We start from the raw sequence: 16,866 nt of genomic DNA, 5'->3' as shown, positions 1-16,866 counted from the left end.
TGGCAATGGAGAGGCCTCCGTGCCCCGCTGCCCGGGCACCGCCTCGCGGGCGGGAGCCGGGAACAAAACCGGGCCGGGCCGCCCGCGCTGCCTTCCCCCGGCCCGACGGAGCGGGGAGGGCAGGGAGCGGCCCCTCGCGGGTGCTGCAGGGGATCCGGCCGAGGAAGGAGGGGGCGGATCGCTGTCCCCTGCGGGAGCACAGCCGTGCTGTGGGCAGGGCACGGGGAGCCGTGCCCGCCGCTCACGGCCCGGGCCGGGCTGGCGCTAACGCGGCTGAGGGCACCGAGGGACCGGCACGGCGGGGGAGAAAGCGCCCCAGTTACACCAAGGTGTAAATCTGCAGCTCCTCGTGTTCCGTCAGGTGGATCCTGTGTAACACTCACTGCGTCCCGGCTCTGGAGAGCCACGGCCCACCCCCATCAATCCCTGTGAGCACCTGCGGTTGTTTTCTTTAAACAAGTGTCCCCGTTATTTCTGCCTTATTTGCATCTCTTCAACCATCTGACGTTTAAAGGTGACGTCTAAAGGAGCTGCACGCACCAGCAAAGCCAGGGCGTGACTCCCACCAGGTGTGGTGTCCCCCAGCAGAGAGTGAATCGCAGAATCCCAGAATGGCTTGGGTTGAAGGGACCTTGAAGCCCACCCAGTGCCAGCCCTGCCCTGGCAGGGACACCTTCCCCTGTCCCAGGCTGCTCCAGCCCCAGCGTCCACCCTGGCCTGGGACACTGCCAGGGATCCAGGGGCAGCCACAACAAAGGCTGTGCTTCCCCCCCGCCTTTTTGGGGGACACCAGAGATCCTGGCAACTCAACCACTTGACTTGGGCGTAGGAAAAACTTTTATTTACATGTTGATTAAAAAAATACTTGACAAAAAAGGCATACAGTATTTTATACTAAAAGAATAAAGATTTTTATTAAGCACTGTAAGTTGCATTCAATAGCCTTCAAAGACACCACACCACAATCCATCTACAACCAGCCAAACCCAACAGTAGTTCATTCTTGCACAATCCATGAGTTGGGGCAGAACTCCCTTCAACTTACATTAAGATACCTACTTAGCTCTGGCGGGCAGGGAATGGGGAATTACACCTCATTTCTGATCACTAATGTGTGATGAAGAGCATCAGGAGAATTATATGAAAACGAATATAAAGAAATGATTCTGATTTTGAAGTACATTAAGTTTGGAAACACTAACAAAAACATCAAAATGATACAGGTATATTTGCTTATACTAAATTCTTGATGGGAAAGTTCTCAAGAACAAGCCATTTGTTTCCTGCTACAGAAGGGGGGTACTTTTTTTTTGAAGATCAAAGCGTTTTTTTTTTTTTTGTTTTTCACAGAATTTCATATTTGCTAATATGAAGGCATAAAACAGCAACAGAGAACAATAATGCATACAGCAATGAGTACACCAGGGTAACGTTGATATTCAAAACGGCTAGATAATTTTTTTTTTTAAAGTTTTAGAATAAATGCAACAGAGGTCAATAATCACAAAATTTTAAGGTTAGAGCAAGATCAGTCAATGACTAAACATAGTTAACATCTTTTATAGGACTATTACTGATTATTAGCTTTTTTTGTTTTGCAAATGGGCACAGTACTTGTAAGAATGGAAGAAAGAGGACAATAACATGCATAATATTAACTACACACTTTAAAAATCATGAACCATGCAGAAGTTTAGCTCAAATAGTAGTACTAATGGTCTACGTCTGATTCAAAACCACATAGTTCATTGATCACGGATGCATGGTATTAGTCACAAAAAGTTTCCCAACACATTGTGTTTGTTTTGAAAGGTCGTTTGCATCTTCTATGATTTCAAGTTTGTCTCCGTTTAACTCGCTCGTAACGTATGTATGATGTCTATTGAACTCAGCAGAACTGCAGTGTTACTGAGAATTGGTAGTTTCGAGAGTTTGCACATTTTTAACACAAAAGAACCACGGCAACGGTGATGAGATTTCAGAAAGAAAAAACTGTGGTTGTGCCTTTTTCCCCCCATAATCATGAAATCAAAGCCTTAAAGAAAGCTTTATTGTGACACAGTAATGCAAAATCAAATATAATGGCATACATATGGTGCCAAGTACTAAAAATTATAGTTTTAAGCTATATATACTTAAAGACTGCCAAAATTTGTTTTCTTTATATTTCAAAAAACAAAACTACAAGCTTTTGTCATAACCAGTTTAAACTTTATGTATACTTCATTTTAAGTGCGGGAGTCAAATGCTCTTCATTCTCTTTTTTTTTTTTCTTTTTTTTTCTTTTTTTTTTTTTTTGTTTTATTGTAGCATTTTGACTACAACTGGTTAAAACTAAAAAAAAAAACATGTGTTGTTTAAATCTCTGACATCAAAGAGGGATCCGAATTTCCAAAGTCCTCATTTTTCTCTTACGGAAAGGAAAAAATGTACGTAACTGTAGGCTCTCTTTCTTTCCAGATATTCCTAATCCTGACCCTTCCCAACATCCTTCACCCTCTATAAAAAATAAGTTTACTCTTCTTTTTTTAAGACAGTGGCCTCAAGAGCATCATCTTTATGGCAAACACTGTCTGCATTTAGTGCATTTAAGTGAGGATTCGTATTGCACATTTTAGAGTCATTACTCAAGGCACTTTCAGACTGATTGGAAGCCCTGATGTCTCCTGTATTCCCATTCATCTGGGAAGCTGGTTTTTCCTCAGTCACAACTCCATTTTCAGCCAGGGATCCATCTGAAGACACAAGTGAGGATTTAGATTCCTCGGATTTTGACTTAAGTTCTTTGGCTACTTCTTCTGCTGAAGCAGCGTAAGGAGGTTTGCCCTAGTTGTTAAAAAAAGAAGAGAATTACTGAAGAACCAGTGCTAAAAATGTATATAAATGTACAGTCTGATATAAGGACACTACAACAGGCAGCATGCAGGGCACAGGGTCGTGAGTGAACACCAAATATTAGGCATTGCTGAAAGAAGTGAAAGAAGTGGCCCACAAAATACACTGAGAGGGTTTTCGGTGTTCCCCAGAGCCTTCTGATGCCCCCGCGGCAAATGCTCTTGTTTTAACTTGGATGTTGCCCTCCTTTCACTACATCAGAGCCGCATAAACGTCTCAAACGCTGAACTGAGAACCAATGTACAGCTGCACTTTGCTCCTTGGTTCATGTGTGCTGTGATTCAGTGGCAGGATTCCGTGTTACTCAAACACAAACCCGACTGTTTCCAGCCAGCGTTTGGAGAGCGCAGAGGCACCGTGCACCATTCCCTGCACCAAGCTATATGCTTCCAAGATTAGGAAAGGTTTTCTTAAAAAAGCATATAGTAAAATCTTACAAGACTGAGTATAGCCATAAAAATCAGACTGATGCAGCATACAATTAGTTTTTAAGTATTTATAATTAATCTTAGTGTTCCAGAAACATAATAGGCTTTAAACAAACCAAAATAAGCGGGTTAGGCTGCTAAGAAGCAGCACACTGGTCTGTCACACTGTTCACAAAGTCAAGTGCTAAGAAATGGCTTAAGACAGGGGCACCTCAAACAGCAGCAAACAGCTCTGCAGTATAAAAACCTCCACTGTCACCTACTAGAACACCTGCAGTAGGCTGCTGAAGGATTTACAGAAGGACTCTGCAGGGGAGTCAGAACTGCTGCTCTCTGGCATTCTCATCACCCAGATAATCACAGTTCTCAGTCCCACTGCACAGCTACGGGACTGCACGAGGACAAGGGACACTGACCACTGTCATCGTGCCTCTTTGCACACATCCTTAAGTTCAGCTTTCAAGACATGCTTTAGTTTCTTTCCAGAACAAGAGTGAAAGGTTGCCTCTTGGGACAAAACAGACCAGTCTGGTGTGTTGAACAAATCCAACGAGCTCGTTTTGGTCAGATTCCCAAACTGCGGGGAGGGAGTGCCTGGGGCTGAGCCTGGCCCTGCACAGCCACTGCCTCAGTGAGGCACAGGGACCACTGGCACCTCCCAGCCTCACCTGGCCCCCACAAATCCACTCATGCATCATGGCAACTTTCCCAATTTCTCCCTGCCATCTGCATTTTTAAATCACCTTTTTTCTCTTTCTGTACAAGGACCATCCTATATGGCCTTGATGACCACAAAATGCAATGAGCTCAAGTCCATAGAAAATGCCATTAATCCTCCTTCTCCAGGCACAATTTACACACAGGTCCTTGTGATCACAAGTGTTTATCATCCAAATTACGTATCATTAATAAAAATGCAAATACCCAACCCTGATGGCACTTGTCACGATACCTGCAGCTACTGCCTGAACTACACTCCTATTTGTACACCTGTAGTCAGCCTGGAGTATTTGGGAGCTCATTTTCAGGATTTCCTTTATTTCAAAGCTTAAGGTACTCAGAAATTAAACTCTCTATTATTGACACAGTGGCTTCTCTTCTATTTAAAGATGTAGTTTCAGATCCATAGGTACATTTGTAGACATGTAGTCTGTGTACACAGCAATTTAACAAGGAATAGAAGTACTTGAATTTTTACACCTGTGAAACAGTAAGTTTTACTGGAAGTTAACAGTTACTTTGTTATCTACTGGAGAGCATTCTCTATTTTACTGTCTGACACCTGAAAACACCCCCCTACTCTCAGGTCTCCCTGACAAATGGCATGTCCATATGACGTATTTATTGTGGAAGTTTTTACTACTCATTCATCCAAACTGCATAGCAGCCAGAGCCATGGAAAAGGGAGGAAAGCAGAACTCTGAAAGCAACTGGCATCTCATCCAGATCAGCAGTCTGCCTCAGCTGTATTTGAAGGATCCATGGAACAGACAGAAGCCATGGTCCATGGACGCTTTGCAGGGTGTCACCAGAAAGGAACCTGCATGCTCAGGGGGAAAGGCTGCTCTGCTGCTCCCAAGAAGTTTAGAGCGACCTCTTGGACCTGGAGCACGGCAGCAGCAAAGATCCTTCACTGCTACAAACTTTCCTTCACGAGGACAGACCGAGGTCCCAGAAAAGAAATTGGCCAAGAGTAGGGGCAGGAACAGAACTGCTAATTTGTTTCAGCTTTGTATTTCCCCCATTTTCTAAATTTTCTTCTACTCCCATGGCTGGTTAGAGCTGTGTAGGCACAGGATTCATGTCAAAATACATTCTTCCACGTCTGTCTTTAGAAGCCAAGTTTGCTTTAAGTGAGCTGTGACAGCAGCCTGTCCTGTCAGCGCTGCGGGCTCACGGCTTCCACGGGTCGCCAGAAACACTTGTAGCTGTTAAAGTGGAGCTGGTCTGGAGTGCAGCCCAGCCCAGCCTGGCACAGAGCGTGCTGCAGTCAGGCACATGGCTTCATTACCTGAATTGCTCCCTGGCTTTTATAACCTCGCCCATAGTACCTTCCACCTCTTCCAAAAGTTCTTATCACCGGAGTGGAGATAACTCCTCTAGGACGCCTGCAGGGGTGGGGAAAGGAGAGAAAATAAAACACACATCAGTTTTGTTTACAACTGCTTTACATTTAGTTTTGCTGGAATATTTCCCTAGCTCTACTGTCTAGTGCCTATCATCAACACATCTTTAAAGAGGCAAGATGCCTAATTCTGAATTGCAGGGTTCTACTGCTTGCAAATGTATCAAACCCAACAAACCTTTTGGGTCCCGAGCAATAAAGTGTCTCTTTTTAGATTTGTCTTCTAAAGAAACAATAAATGATACTTTCAAGCTTTGCAGAAACATTTTCCAAGTCTCAAATTATCGTCACGGCATTTTAGAACCAGAGCTCAAAATACTTTCACCTTATAAAAACAGCAATTTGAACCACATAGAAAGCCATTTCCCCATTAAGTAACAGTTGGTAACGTAAACACACGAGACAGGCTCTGATAAAAGAAAGTGAGGCAGAATTAAAAAATCGTGTAGGTACAAAATTATCTAAGAAACTGAGGGAAAAAAGGAGTTTCACTTGTATCTGGCATGTGGCAATTGATAAGCTGGGATGCTTTCCAATGTAGACTCCCAACTTAGACACATTAGGTGGTGGTTTTCGGTGTGATTCAGTACAGATTACATCAGATAAAACCAAATTTTCTCACCTCGGTCTCAAGCTGTGCCAAGGTAAGTGGTTTAGATTAGATATATTTGGAAAAATTTGTTCACATGAAGGGCTGCCCAGGGCAGTGCTGGAGTCACCATTCTGGAACTTTTCACAAAACATGTGGATGTGGCACTTGGGAATGTGGTTTAGGGGTGAGCATGGTGGTGGGTACTGGGTTGACAGCAGGACTTGACCTTAGAGGTCTTTTCCAACCTCAACAATTCCAAGATTCAGCTGCAACTGCTTTAATTCCATCAGCTGCAGAAACTGAACTTCCCAAACCTCGTGTCAAGAACACTGTTCTCCTAAAAAGCCCTCATTTTCCCTACTAGAAATACCAGATTGCCTGGGAATGCCCTGTGTTTGCTCTGGATGTGCTGCCTGACACTGGGAGGTGCTGGTGTGACACCTGACCCCACTGGGGCTGGCTGGAGCAGCCAGAGCTGCTCAGGTCCCTGAGATGAGTGAGGCTGCACTGTCCAGGGGAACTGCTCTGCCCCCCAGTCTCTTCTCACACACTGTGAATTCCCACACTGGGCAGGAAGAAATCAAATTCTGGGGCTTAGAAGCAACAGCAGAGGATGAAGAGAGAGAGGAGCTGTGGTTTGCATGTGAGTCCACCTCACTGTGTTCCCTCCTTGCCAACCCCACGGGCTCTCTTTTTACAAGGTTGAAGCACGTCCTTCAAGGAGCTGAGAAAAACTGCTCAGAAAATAACACTAAATATACTGATGGATGGAGGCCAATACAAAGCAGCTGGTATAATTTTATACAATAAGAACAACATCTGAGCTCAGCATTGCAGAGACATGAGGCAATGGGGTGAACAAGCCTGATTCAATCTCCTCTGCCCAAAGAGATAAAAATGGAATACAAGCATGCAAAACTGGGCCATGAACTGAGACAACTTGCTGTGCTGCTTCCTAGTTGTGACCTTTGGTAGGAAGTAGCCCCTGCCAACACGAACCTGTTGTTAAAGCACTGGAGATCAGGGAAAGGCTCCACCCCAGAGGGTGCTGGGTGCTGCCCAGGCTCTCCAGGAATGGGGAGGCTGCCAGAGCTCCAGAATCGTTTGGACAGCGCTCCAGGGATGCACAGGGTGGGATTGCTGGGCTGTCTGTGCAGGACCAGGGCTTGGACGCCATGATCCTTCTGGCTCCTTTCCAACTCAAAACATTTTATGGCTCTGTGATTCTGTCTTTAGGCAGAACCCCTACCACAAGCACGTTTTCCTATTGGTTCTAATTTAGCATCAACTGAACTAACAAACAGGTAAGCTGCCTGCAGTCATTTTCCCTTGGCCTATTTTAGTAACTCTTTGGGGTTTCAACCTGCACCCAAACCGTACTGCCTTAAGACAGTACCCTCCAACAAAAAGAAACTTCAGGCATTTCATCTCAAATCAAAATCTACTAGTGAGGAATCATATTTCTCTGTCCTACTGGCAGTCCCAAAGTCATCTCACGCCAAACCAACCTCTGTGTATCTCTGTATATCTCTGTATCTATTTCAGGTTGAGTATGAATTTTATTTGCACATAAAAATGCTTATATCTATACAAGTAACTGGTGAAAAGCATCTTAAAAGGAATGCCAACTTTTTTCTTGAATATTCAGTAGCTATAATTGACCCTATGTGTCCTAAAGTGTCATATGCAATCTCTACTGCCTCCAACTGCTCTCTGTTTCCCTTGTCTCCCCAGCCATTGAATCCCACGTGAGGAGCACATCCCCAGGCTGGCACTTACCCTCTGGCTGGTCCTCCCACGGACACCACCTGCAGAGGAAATGGCCCTCTACCCCCTCGTCCACGTCTGCTTCCAGCCCAATGGCCGACTACAGTGCCGGCAATTTCAAGTTTCCCTCCCTGAGAAGGAATAGGTTGGACTCCTGCACATAAAAGCAAAACCAAACTTTGATCTTCACAATCATCACAGTAAAGTTCCTATGAATGGAAAGCTGGTTTGCCCAGATTTCACCACGCAACCCATTTCCTCTATGGATACTGTGAGATTAGTGCTCATTTTGCAGTATTCCAGAAGTTAGAACTCCAAGAGCCTGTTTCCCCCCACCCCTTTTTAAAAATAGATATGAATTCTGAAAAGAAAAATGATCTGACACGAGTGCTTCGGTTTCAGTAATTAAAAATATACTTGAGATAAGCCTCAAAAAAGAAGGGGACTTTTATAAGCTGGCTGAAGATCTTTTTCTGCATTCCTAAAGAAGACGGAATTTTTGCAGGCTCAAGGCACTTTTTAGCCAACAGCAATTATCAGCATAGACCACACAGATTATACTGGCAATAAAGAACTTACTTGGCTGGGTAAGATGTACTAAGCTGCAGTAAAAATGTAGCATTTGAACAGATCTGGTTTAAAAGGTGGGTTTATCATTCCCCTTCAAAGAAGGCAGCTAAAATTACAGTTGTCTAAGATGCAACTATAGCTTCTGTTCAGCTTGTTCAGGCCTTTATAGAAAATCAGCTCTGGGGCATAACACGTATTTCAAGAAATCCAGGTTATGTTGAACTTGAGCAAGATGTTACTGCTAAGATCATCAGCACCAGAACGGTCACAAACCACAGCATTTACGCAGCCACAATTAGTCTCCAAATGTTAATAGGCTGGGAACTACACTACTGATCACATCCAGAAGGTTCCTACTTCCCTGTGCAAGTCCTTCAGCTTCAAATGCAGATCATTTGTGGGGCCAGAGTTATTCACACATGAAGCACTAGAGGTAAGTTTGCTCTTAGGATAAAAGCTCAGAGGCCAGAAAGAACAGCTAAATATGTGGAAAAAGTTTACCCCGAACAGGCTTCCATCATCCCACATCCCACATCATACAGGAAGCGAGCAGTGGGCACACAGGTAGGGAAGTACATCCCACTCCTGCGTCCACACCAGCACTGATGCCAGCAAGGAAGGGCTCAGCAGTAGTACTAAAGTCAGTCATTTCTACGCTGGGTCTTTGCAAAAAGCTCAACTGTCCCCGGATTTTGGAAAATCCCTGTTAATACAGAGGCAGAGGCCAGTGGGTTACAGATGCCCTCTTGGCCTGTGGGAGCACAGGAGACAGCCTGCCCCGCCGGGTGTGGGGCTCTCCTGTGTTTGGAGGAGGCTCCTGGCACCAGGAGGGCGCTGGGGGCTTGCGGCAGGGACGGGAGCAGAGCGGACAGCACCGGGCAGGCTCTAGAGAGGGAAGCTGAGACAGTTAGGGAGACAGGGAGTCAGTAGGAAAGCCTCAGACCAACCCGTACAGTGGAGGAAGCCGTTGCCAGAAGCTCTAAGAAAAGGGGTTTGGGTATAATTACCGCCCTGAAACTTGCTAGTCCTGTTGCTGTCATTGCCAGAGAAGGCTCCGGAGTGTCCTGCCGCTGCCGCCACCCGGAAGGCCCGGTAAGCGCCTGTGGCTACTGTTTCCCCATAAGGGCCTCCGAAGCCATAGACTCCTGTTAGACCCAGGGTAAAGAAAGACAGGGGAAAAGCTGTGAGGGGGCCAGGCAACCGGGAAGGCCCCAGCAGAGAGGCTGCTGCCTCCTTCCACCCCTGCAGAGCCAGGCGGGAGGGCCACGCTCCCGCTGGCCAGGCTCCCGCGGGCGACGCAGCAGCACCTGCCCTGGCCAAAGTGTCCTGCTGCCTGAGCCAGCACGGGGCCTCTGATCCGAAGGGCAGGCCCTGGGGCTCGGAACGGGATCCCAACTCCTGTGGCACTCTAAAGCCTTGTGACAAGTTTTTGGCAGTGAGCTCTGGTGGCTACAGTCATGGCACCCCTGGAATGCCCGTGTCCCGTATCCACACACCTGTGGGCCTTGGTACGTGAGAGATTTTGAGGAAGGGAGCGATTCCAGGAACAGCCTGGAATGGTTATGTCAGTATTTACACTTGAGGGTGCCAATGGTTATATGACTGTAGCAAAACACAGAGGAGTGGAGAGGGGGAAAGGTTGTCTTCAGCCCCGACAGTTAAACTGTGTCTGTTAATTTATAGATGTTCTGAACCAATTTACTGTGCTTTTTCATAGTAAAATCAGAGCTTTTTCATACCACCCAGCGTCAATCCATTCCTCTTTTTTCTAGTTATACAATAACAGTAAAAATATTTTGATCTGGCACATTTACTAAAATCCTGATGAAAATATGCAGCAACACAGCACATTTTGTATCACTGGGCTAATAAAAGCAACCCAAAACACAGTGACTGGCACGTGCCAACACAAGCTGACCACTTGCTTTTCTGTGTTTTCCCCATGAAATCGACCAGGGTTGGTAGTTTTGGGAATGTGCAAGGTAAGGCAGTGTGTGGCACCACCGCTCCATCACTTACCAGCAAAGCCTCTCCCCCTGCCCTGAGGTGGTGGGACTGGCCCAAAGTGTCGAGGATACATAGAAGCTGGATAGAAAGGCATGGCAGGTGGAGGTGGGAAAGGGAGAGGATGGTTCTGCCTGGAGAAATTTAATCCTTCTAGGATGCTCTGACGCATCTTTTCAACCTTGGCTGCCTGCTCAGCCTAGAAATAAAGAGAAGGTCACAGAGAGACATTAAAATTCTCATTTCAGTTGTATCAAGTTATATTTACACAACAAATTCAAAGGAAAATGCAAACTAGTAGAGGAGTAGAGACAGAATCGTCATCCTAAACCTGGACTGCACGCCAGAGTCTGTGCATACAGGCTGAAACATGCCTGGAGGGTTACAACCCTGAGAGGGACCACAGCCACCATCAGTAGCAAAGCTGGATCAGCTTCCCTCAAGTCCCAAAAAAAGAAGGGATACAATTTCTTACCTTCCAAAAAGTTTTAAAAAAAAAAGTTTGGTTATTCAGTAAACTGTTTCATTAGTTTCCTGGTTTTACAAGTGGACAGTAACTTTGCATTATTTGGATAACACAAAAAACTCCTTCATATGTATTTTAAGATGGTTTAAGAAATGTGAGAAGATTTTGAGCTGAGGACCCCAAGAATGACTCCACAGTCTGTAAAATCAATTAGAAATCACCAATTTTCTTTCACTACAAACCCAGTGCAGTTAGTCCTTTGGACAGCCTGACCCAAAAGGGTGGGACTTGAACAAATAAGCAGAGTTTCCAATTTGGCCATTCATTTTATCAGCATTTCAGTTTTCAGAGAGAAAGAAAAAATCAAATTCAAATTGATGCCTCTTCTTCCAAATCTATCCAAATGGCATCCTACTCATAGAGAAATAAGGAACTAAACAGCAAAACCCACCCATGAGCCATTCCCCTCACATTTGCCTTTAAAAGCAGGGGTGACACGAGGTGAACGATGACAGCCACGCCACGGAAGCCCTGTGGGCACACGGGACACTCCATCACCCTGCACAACTACACACCTGACCATCACAGAGGTCGATGAGCGGAACTTTCTCCCGGCTTGCTTTGATGAGCTTGGTCTGGAATAGTTTCCCATCAAAATACATCCAGGGACAGCAGTGCTCCCACGGAATGGGCTGTCCGCAGGCGTCGTTGGCAAAAAGAGCCATGTCCACACCGCTCATAAAGAGAGCAGACAGCTGGATTCCGCGGGGATCCAGATTCTCAATCTGTTTGAGAACGGAGTAAATGTAGTAAGACCTCAACGAGGTGTAATTCGAAGTTATTCCTATAGTTACATTCTTTTCAAAACTCTTGCTAACAGAGGGATTTTAAAAGGTCATCCAGACTTTCAGAGGTTTGAGCAGAAGAATGCACAGGAACCTCTCACTTGTGCATGCAGAGCTGCCATCTTCAGAAAAGCTTTTCTTCCCATGTAACACATTTTGTTCTGAACCCCTTTATAATGGATTTTCTATTAGTCTGATTCAAGATTTTGCTTTAAGAACACATCTCTTAATAAGAAATAGGGTGTACGCATACAACAGCTTTATTTGGGATGCAGGATAGGGACACTAAGGTAGAAGTAAACAGTGAATAGGTAGTGGTCAAAGCAAAAAGCATTTGCTTGTAACAACTATAGTTTTAACTCTGGCATAAGAAAATATCACTACTTGTGTTTTCTGAAATATTTCTCAAAATATCAGCCCTTGCTTGGGAACACTCTCAAGACCTTGGTATTAAATGTTAAAATTACACTCCATTACCACCTTCCTTATGCATAAGCAATCTTTGAGAGCCCAAAGACTCTCCCGCTCATTTTGCAGATACATGGCTGGGTTCAAATTCAGCTCCTCTTTCTGACTTCACAAGCTGCTTCCTGTGAAGACAGTAAAAACCCTGAGGGAATTACTGCATCTTCCAGCTAACCAACATATCTTACGGAAGCCATCTGCATTACTTTATGTATGATTGAAAAATAAAACAATTACTATTAAACCAAAATATTATCTGCTATCGGTGGCATTTTGTTTCGTGTTGGAATAGAAAGAATATTTTCTCAGGCGATTTTTACAGTGGAGTTTCTTCCTCTTTGCATCAGATCTTAAGAGAGAGGCAAGACTTTGATGACTCTGCTAAAATCTCCACCCCTAGATGTCATTTAGTCTGTGGGCTCACCATCCCTGGAAGTGTTCCCGGCCAGGTTGGACGGGGTTTGGAGCAACTTGGGGTAGTGGAAGGTGTCCTTGCCCATGGCAGGGAGGGGAATGAGATGAGCTTTAAGGTCCCTCCCAACCCAGCCCAGTCTGTGATTTTGATTTATTGTGTTTGGAAAATGGACATTGTAGACCACTGCGGCCATCTCTGCAACACTTTAAGCCACTAAGACTAATATTTTGGAAAGCACAGGTGATTGTGCAAGGCTTTTAGAGACAGAGACACCTACAGATCAGCTACCACAGTTAATTCCCAGATCAGCTGGACACAAATCTCTTCAATTATGTAAGTTCTAGTTAAGAATTACCTTGAGTTCCTGAAGCTGGTCAGGTTCATAGAGCTTTGGAGACAATGCTTGGGCAAGGAAAGCATCGAGTTCCTGGCGCCGCAGAATGCGCACCCCCGGCCACTGTACCATATACCTGTGAGGGGAGCAGGGCCACAGTCAGTGCCCTCCTAATGGCTGCGTCAGAAACCACCAGCGTGGATACAGGACACGTGAGAGGAGAAAACCAGCTGGGCCAGTGGAAACAGAGCTTCAGGTTACCAACCTTTTTGCATACTAACTAGCCCATAAGGAGAAACTGTTTTAGTGCCCAAAAGGCAAGATAAAGCTCAACAGAACCAAACACAAGTTTAAAATTTACATTTATCGTTCTCAAAATTGGCTTAAATTTTACCATGTGTGAGATACTAACCCTGGATTTTGAAAGAATTATAAGCTAGCTGACTTAAATAATTACCCCAAATCTAAGCATCTTCCAATTCCTCTGTCAATTTTCAATCTGAAAATTAAACACTTCAGGATTTTGGACCTTGTGACTTTTTCTTTGGGAAGCTGGAAGCTTTTGTTGTGCAACTTCACCCACAGAAGCCTCTGAGGCCCCAAAAGTTGGCATCTTACTGAGCAGGAGCCTTAAGTACACTAAGGGAAAACTAATCAAATTATACAACCTCTTGGCAACACAAGATCTTTTTTGTCTTCCTGTCAATCCTTTAGAGACTGAAAAAGAGCTACACACACGCCTTTCTACAACCAAACCAAACCCCCTCGCCCAATGAGGCTGCAGATATGAATCAACACTTCCTAGAGATCCCAGAGTAAAACCTTTCCCCGTTTCTGATGTGCCTGGAGGCGACACTAACCTCAGCACACAGCAGAGCACCATAAGATGAGTGGGCACATTAGTTGGGTTGAGCATTGCTGGTGTGTCTGATCGCATACAGGCCAGGAATGCCCTCATCCGTCGGTTCTTGTCTTCCACGGCTTTGCCCAGCCACAGCTTCTTCAGGTTTGGGCAGGTCCACTCCCTGAAGGCGAGGGCTTCCACCAGCTCAGGGGTCTGAGGGGATTTGCCTTTGTAAGCAGCCCATTCCTTAATTATCACCGGTGAAACTGCAGAATGGCAACAGCAGAAAGAAATCAGCCTTAGTATATCATATTCCAGCATGTATTTCAAACTTCATATGCAAGAGATAGTGATTGAAAAAGCATCGCTTTGAGGCTGCAATAGTGTGCTGGATTACATTGCCAAAATGGGAATTCAAATCCCGCATGAAATACCTTTTAATTGTGACCACTTACAAATTAGGTGTATACAGACAGGCATACACTAGGAACGTCATGCTAATATTTTCAAATGAATATACAACAGAGGAAATACATATATTTTTCTAAAAAAACCAGCACAATTTTCCCCGGAGGCGTTCAATGCCAGGGTGGACAGGGCTTGGAGAAAGCTGGTCTGCTGGCATGTGTCCCTGCCCATGGCAGAGGATTGAAAATGGACCATGTTTAAGGTCCCTTCCAATCTAAACCATTCTGTGATTTTAACTTAAAAGTGCAATTTTCCCCTTAAATATCTGTGTCATATCTGTGCGTGATCATGCTGTCATATCTGACAATAGTTGTGTGTGATCAGAAACCTACAGCAATAAGTAAAAATAGTACATAAACACAAATGTAATCCATAGGCGGTTTTTTAAGAACAATACGATCCTAGCGATTCAAATAAAATCGCATTTAAACCTGGTATTATTTTACCTGTCTGTAGCTGTTCAGCTACTGCAATGGAATGAGATCTCAAATATGGGCAGGTGTGGAGTTCTTCTCCCTAAAAATCTTACAAAATATTACTTTACATAAGCCTTCCCACTTCTTGCACTGCTTTCTATGAAGAAGTTAGTGGCTTTGTGCCTAAACTCCCTTTCATCCACATCAGCATGAAGACAGTTCACTCCACATTGCTGCTAAATCATCTCCCTCCTTCCGTTTGAAGACAACCAGAACAGAACACAAGTTCAAGTCAAGGCTGAGACACGATACCTCTGGCCTTGGAACAACCCCGAGCCTGACACAGTTCACGGCGTGCCTGCACCCTTCTAACTCCGAGCCAGTTATGCAGTGTGGAAAGGTTCAAGGAACTTGTTAGTGCAGGTTCAGGTTACAGCCCAGGGAGATTCCCTGAGGGAGCTCAGACCAGCTCTTTCTGCTGCACATCCACTGGATACAGCCCGGGGAATGTGTCCCACTGGCGCCAGCACAGGCCTGATGGCTACAAAGCCTCCTTCAGCCACGGGGCAGCAGCCTAATGTGTGATTCCATAGCCAGAGGCAGGCAAACCACGGCAGAGGTGATGGTCAGGATTAAAGAGAAAAACTCCAGAATGCCCCAGAATGCCCCAGAGAGCTCTCCTGCTTTTCGGGAATAAACCCAGCCTAGCATTACAGTTACTTTTCACAGAGCTCAGGGCAGTTCTGTAAAGATCACCCACAGCAATGCAAGTAAACATTCTGATATATTTAGTTGGTCACCTCACTATAAAATCATGTTCTATTTTGGTTGCTCCCAGGTTTTATACATCACTGCACTCTCAAGATGGGCTCTAATACCCTGCAGAGCTACCCTGCCCTGGTGCACAGCTCATCTATCTCTTTGGGTTTCTCTGCTTCCTTAGGCCTAGAACAGCAAACACAAATGCAAGTATGTTTTTTATGTGTGCTTTCAAGCCTTTCTGTAATTGCTTTAGATATCGGAAGCAAAGCTGTACACACCACCAGTGTTTCCCCAATGTTTCTTTCACTTACACTGAACACATAAGGACCTTAAGCTTAGAAGGGAATGTTTTATGTCTGTTTTATACCTTCTGTTTCAATGTTCAAATACAGTTCAAAGCTTTTAATTTGTAGATGAGAATTCCCATGGCCCTGTGACATGAAGGCCACAGGAAAAATACCTCAGCCTGTTCTTCAGCCACATGCTACAAAGGTGACACTAGAGATGCACATTGCCTGCTACATTGTGCTAAATAATAATAATATACAAGACCCCTAGAATGGCTGAAGTGGGAAAAGACCCTAAAGTCCACTTTGTTCCATCCTCTGCTGTGGCAGGGCAACCTGTGCCAGGGTCTCACCACTCTCACCAGGAAGAACTTCTTCCCAATAGTCCGTATTTGCCCTCTGGAAGCAATTCCCCAGGTCCTGCCACTCCAGACCTTTGTCCAAAGTCCATCTGCAGCTCTCTTGAAGTCCCTTTAGGTAGTGGAAAGGGCTCTAATTCTCCCTGGAGCCTTGCTTTCTCCAGGCTAAAGAGTCCTCCCAGAGTGTCTCCACAGAAGTGTTCCAGCCCTCAGAACATCTTCACAGCCTTGTCTGGACTTGCTCCTGCAGATCCATGCCCTGAGGAGCCACAGCTGGGTGCAGGTAACCACACTTCTTGTGGAAAGGTTTAACACAAAGGTCAGTCTAGTGGGCTGGAATAGTTTCCTCTCTGAGTAACGGGGATGAGGAGTTGCAGCTGAATCCATTAACAAGCAACTCTAGTGCTGTCCACACAAAATTAGTATTAGCCTAACAGACGAATCCAGGACTTGTTCATATCCACTTATTTCTCCAGGGCATTTCTTAAACCTTTGAAAAATCTCTACTGAGACTGCTGCAAAACTCACTGCATCCTCAGCTGCCAGAATGGCAGGACGTATGGCATTTCCTCCCATGACTTCCACTGAGAAATGAGCAGTGCCTACCCTGAAAACTACATCGACTACAACCAAGATCAGCATGCTCAGCCCCATTACCATGGTGATTATCCTGTTTTCAAACCAAACCTCATCCTACTGCTCATCAGCACATTTGAACACTCAGAGGCCCGAGGCACCACACAATCTATGGACCTCTGCTTTCAACTGTGCCCTCACCACATGCTAAGGTTATTCCAATCAAAGAGGGTCAGCTACAACCTGCA

At 45.2% G+C, this 16,866-nt stretch overlaps 1 protein-coding gene across 3 annotated transcripts in view; it reads right to left on the bottom strand.

Moving 5' to 3' along the window:
* Positions 1-825: 825 nt before the first annotated feature.
* Positions 826-16,866, bottom strand: part of FAM120A (family with sequence similarity 120 member A) — a 46,704-nt gene continuing 30,663 nt past the window's right edge. For 2 of the 3 annotated variants that reach the window (XM_040076038.2, XM_040076037.2), the window contains exons 11-18: positions 13,767-14,016; positions 12,928-13,042; positions 11,423-11,632; positions 10,397-10,580; positions 9,385-9,522; positions 7,820-7,961; positions 5,335-5,431; positions 826-2,826 (exon numbers count right to left, since the gene is read on the bottom strand). In XM_040076038.2, the coding sequence (XP_039931972.1) occupies positions 2,515-2,826; positions 5,335-5,431; positions 7,820-7,961; positions 9,385-9,522; positions 10,397-10,580; positions 11,423-11,632; positions 12,928-13,042; positions 13,767-14,016 (1,448 nt within the window). In that variant the 3' untranslated portion in view covers positions 826-2,514. The remainder of the gene's footprint in view (positions 2,827-5,334; positions 5,432-7,819; positions 7,962-9,384; positions 9,523-10,396; positions 10,581-11,422; positions 11,633-12,927; positions 13,043-13,766; positions 14,017-16,866) is intronic. The other variant, XM_040076039.2, reaches the window with a different exon arrangement.

This window comes from Hirundo rustica, chromosome 12 (assembly GCF_015227805.2).
Source record: "Hirundo rustica isolate bHirRus1 chromosome 12, bHirRus1.pri.v3, whole genome shotgun sequence".
NCBI classification, from domain to species: domain Eukaryota; kingdom Metazoa; phylum Chordata; class Aves; order Passeriformes; family Hirundinidae; genus Hirundo; species Hirundo rustica.
The sequence above is the reverse complement of the archived record's forward strand: the minus strand, read 5'-3'. Positions and strand labels throughout refer to the sequence as shown.